This window comes from Lactuca serriola, chromosome 9 (genome assembly GCF_051521515.1).
Source record: "Lactuca serriola cultivar US96UC23 chromosome 9, Lser_US96UC23_V15, whole genome shotgun sequence".
Taxonomy (NCBI): domain Eukaryota; kingdom Viridiplantae; phylum Streptophyta; class Magnoliopsida; order Asterales; family Asteraceae; genus Lactuca; species Lactuca serriola.
In genome coordinates this window covers 47,262,014-47,266,844 of record NC_136416.1, presented here as the reverse complement: position 1 = coordinate 47,266,844, position 4,831 = coordinate 47,262,014, and the positions used below count along the sequence as shown (strand labels likewise).

At 40.9% G+C, this 4,831-nt stretch overlaps 1 protein-coding gene across 1 annotated transcript; it reads right to left on the bottom strand.

The window, feature by feature from the left end:
- Window positions 1-2,946: 2,946 nt before the first annotated feature.
- Window positions 2,947-3,492, bottom strand: LOC145075662 (uncharacterized). Its single transcript, XM_079021822.1, has one exon. The coding sequence runs from the start codon at window positions 3,490-3,492 to the stop codon at window positions 2,947-2,949; it is 546 nt and encodes a 181-aa protein (XP_078877948.1).
- Window positions 3,493-4,831: the final 1,339 nt, after the last annotated feature.

Genomic DNA, 4,831 nt, shown 5'->3' with positions numbered 1-4,831 from the left:
GTTTATGGGGCCGGAGATAGTCCATCAAACTGCTGAAAAGTTGAACATAGTTAGGGAAAGAATGTTAGCAGCTCAGGACCGTCAAAAGAGCTATGCTGACAAAAAGCGAAGACCGATGACTTTTGAAGTTGGAGATTCGATTTTGCTTAAAGTCTCGCCGTGGAAGGGACTTATAAGATTTGGTAAAAGGGGAAAGTTAAGTCCAAGGTTTATTGGACCGTTTAAAGTTCTTCAGAGAATTGTGAACCAAGCTTACAAGCTCGAACTGAATGGAATTCATAACACTTTTCATGTGTGTTACTTGAGGAAGTTCACGGGAGAAGTTCCCGACATAATTCCACTTTCGGAGTTGAGGATCGATGAGAACAAAAGGTTGATTGAGGAACCGGAGGCAATCGTTAACCGAAAGACTAAGAAATTGCGACGTAAGATGGTTGAGTTAGTTCTTGTCCGATGGAAACACACGAATGGGCTGAATCTCACCTGGGAGACGGAGAGTGACATGATGAGTCGCTATCCGCATTTGTTTGCTGGTGTGTGATTCCGGGGACGGAATCATTCTAAGGTGGGGAGAATTGTAACTCCCGTGTTTCTAGGCTTGCCATTTTTAGCAATGTAATAGTCTAGGTTAACCTTTGTAACCCCAAGTTGAAATAATAAAAATGTATTATTTGTGAATTATGTGATTTATGTGTTTATTTTCTTAATTATTATAATTTAATGAATTAAGAATAAAATGAGCGTCAAAAATTAAAGTATTAGATATGCCCGATATCTTTGCATAAAGTTGTAGTGGCCGAAACGAGGTTTCCGAATATATATATAGAACGCCCAAATCTGACTTCGTATGAGGAAGTTATGATTTTCTGAAGTTTCGACTGGACAGTATGCAGCCCGAATACTTGATTTGAGATCGAGCGGTTTTTAGCCGAAACAATCTAAACGAGAATCGAAGATCTCGTTGTTAGTAGTGAAACGATGAACATATAGGCGAGAACGGACGTTGGACGAAGAAGTTATGAATTTATAACGAAGTTTTTCTGTCCCGGCCTCCTATACATAATTAATAAAAATAAATTCAAAATTAGCCGATGGAGTCTAAACAAAAGTTGTAGAGCATAGTCTCACCTACGCGTGGATATAAAGAACGTCGAAAACGGAGTTCGTATGAAGGAGATATGAATTTTTGAAGTTTAATAAATATTTAATATTTATTTTTAATTAAACCACCGATATTATCCGAAGAGGAGTCAGCCGACCTATCCGAAGTACGCCCCGCATACTGATGTACGCCCAGCGTACAGCGAAGGATGACGAAGTCAGCACTCGAGTACTTCCGATACGTAAGCCATGACGATCCGAGGCGTACGCCCCGCGTAACCCCGAGGTCCAGCCTCTATAAATAGGATCCGAGGCAGCCTTAGTTCTTTTGCAAATTTCTTCCTTCTCTCTCTAGCCTTTGCCTCGTTTTGCGTGCCGTTTGTACCCCGAAGCCCCGGTAATATTCTCGATCCCCGAAGCAAGTCCCGAGATCCTGAAGATCCCGAGAAGTGCGATTCCCGAGACGAAGCTCTGCCCGCGAGAAGTTCGATTTTTGTAGAGATCTTCCAGATCTGCTGAGGATTACTACTTCTGCAAGCCGTAGTGCTGCCCGATCGTCTTCCAGATCAAGTGAGTGTATAGTCCCTTTTCAATACACGATATTATGCAAGTAATCGTTGAATGTATTTGAGAATACAGGAAGTGAGTGTGTAGTCATTTTCATTCCAACGTAATATTATGAAGTATTCTATATAAAATATGTGCTATGTGTATATATTTTGCTGTTATATGTGTGAATGTATATTCACTCTCTTCTATCTCATAGATCTGATATATTCTCTATGAATTACGTGCTATGTGTGTATGTCTCATCTGTTATGTGGAGTATGTATTGATTAAAGCATGCTATACAGGTTTTTAAACAATGTATAAAAATGTATATTTTTATTTACTAATATGTTGGGTAGAACATGGGTAGATAATCGGTGTGAAATAAACAGATGAGAGGCCTCGGTGTTATTCTAGTCATTCAGCAGAGTATGGATGACAACCACAGACTATTCTAGACTGTCCTGTGGAACACTAGCAGGCTCATTACCTGTAAGTGTTGTGAACGACGTGTTCACCGGTGTACTCTATCCCCCACATGGTTGCCTTTAGGGCACTTATTGTTGAGGAAGCCCCTCTGCAGTAATGTCCGTCCCGATGAAAATCCTGAATTAGGTTCCTTATAATAGAAGTTATTTTAGGGACTTAAAGTGAGGATAACGGGAATGGGTAATCGGGTTTATTGTGAATTGTTGAAATTAAATATAATTATTGTGGGTTGAAAACCTATATGCTCACCAGGCTCCCAATCTTGACCCACTCAGTTTATTTGTATTACAGGAAGTGGCGCAAGAGCTTAAGATGGGCGAATCATCAATTTGTTTTGTTTACAAGTCTGTATATGTATATATTCGTTGAATGACTTGTAATATTATCGTTTGTGCTTTATGATCTGTATCGGAACATGACATCCCGACTTTTGATTATGAAATGAAATCATATTTCTATATGAAATGTTTTGATAAATATCTATTTTATCATGCTTTGTTTTTGGGAACAAATTCCGCATCTCTTTTAAAATTAAAAGGATTTACTCTGAAAATGTTTTAAAAAGCATAAATGAAATCGGTCTTTTCTGGCCGAGATTTTGGGGATGTCACAACAAAGGCATACAATACCATCAACAAATGGGAAATTGGGATGTAAACAATCAAGTTAAATGAATGAGATTACCCAATTTATTAGACCCGGGATGAACTAGTGCCACCAAAAAGATTTCGTCAAGACATACCCCAAGCTTGCAATTTTGCTCCGTATTTGACGCTTTAATCGCTACAACAACCCCACAAACTAGCTTCAAGATGACTTTCCGGCGAATGGAGTGGCGTCACCCGGAATTAGACGGAAATTTTTCATGAGTTTTTGCGGGAAGATTGGTATGGCTAGAAAGCTCTTGATTTCAAGGGCATTAGCACTGAAACCTTCATAGAATGGCTTCAACCGGTGCCCATTGACTTTGAAAATTTGTCCCGTCTTTTCACTTTGAATTTCCACCGCCCCATGGTCAAAGGTCTTAATCACAACAAAAGGTCCAATCCATCTTGACCTTAGCTTTCCTGGAAATAACTTCAATCGTGAATGGTATAGTAAGACCATATGCCCCGGTTCAAAATGCTTTCGGGTGATGGACTTGTCGTGGAAGAGCTTCGTTTTCTCCTTGTAAATCCTTGCGTTTTCATAGGAGTCGTTTCTCAATTCTACTAGCTCTTGCAGTTGAAGTTTCCTATGTCTTCCCGCCTCGTCAATGTTGAAATTGCATTGCTTTACCGCCCAAAACGCGCGGTGCTCTAATTCAACGAGAAGATGACATGGTTTCCCAAAAAACAATCTGAAGGGCGACATTCCTATCGGGGTCTTATAAGCGGTCTGATAGGCCCATAAGGCATCGTCAAGTCTCAGACTCCAATCCTTCCTTGTCGGATTCACCGTTTTCTCTATAATAGACTTCACTTCACGATTCGAGTCCTCCGTTTGACCATTCGTTTGAGGTGGTAGGCGGTAGAGACACGATGGGTCACGTTGTACTTTTTCAATAAAGCTTCCATCATTTTGTTGCAAAAGTGCGTCCCTCTATCACTAATCAAAGCCCTAGGCACACCAAATCTCACAAACACATTAGATTTTAAAAACTCGATAACCGTTTTGGCATCATCCGATCTTGTGGCTTTGGCCTCAACCCACTTAGAAACATAGTCAACCGCGAGCAAGATGTAAACGTTGCCAAACGAAACAGGAAATGGGCCCATGAAATCAATCCCCCATACGTCAAAAATTTCACAAACAAGGATTGGATTTTGGGGCATTTGGTTCTTTTGCGAAATGTTTCCCGTCATTTGACACCGTTCACAACTTTTGCAAAACATGTAACAGTCGCGTGACATGGTTGGCCAAAATAATCCACATTCCAGAACTTTTCTCAAGGTTCGGCTAGGTCCAAAGTGTCCCCCACAAGCAAATTCATGAAATAATTGCAAAATAGATTGATGCTCTTGTTGGGGTACACATCGCCTATTGATTTGATCGAGACAATGTTTCCACAAATAAGGCTCATCCCACACATAGTATTTTGCATCACTTTTGAGCTTGTCTTTTTGAGCACGTGTGAATGTGTCGGGATACCTTTTTGTGACCAAAAAGTTAACGATATCGGCATACCAAGGAATAGATTGAGTAAGGGAAAAGAGATGCTCATCCGGAAACTCGTCCCGCAACGGGAGAGGAGTTTCATTTGAAGTGATCCGGCTTAGATGATTGGCCACGAGGTTCTCGCATCCGCTCTTGTCCCGGATTTCCAAGTCAAATTATTGTAACAATAGGATCCACCGGATGAGTCTCGGCTTTGCATCTTTCTTTGTCATCAAATACTTGAGAGCCGCATAATCCGAATACACTATAACTTTGGTGCAAAGTAGATATTGCCGAAACTTCTCCAAATCGAACACTATGGCCAATAGCTCCTTCTTCGTGGTAGAGTAGTTGCTTTGAGCATTGTCTAGTGTCCTTGATGCATAATAGATCACGTGGGAGGCCCTCCCATTCTTTTGACCCAAAACGGCGCCTATCGCATAGTTGCTTGCATCACACATGATCTCAAAGGGAAGATCCCAATTTGGTGCTTGCATGACGGGAGCGGATGTAAGCAACTCTTTGGGCTTGTCAAAAGCTTCTTTGCACGCCTCGT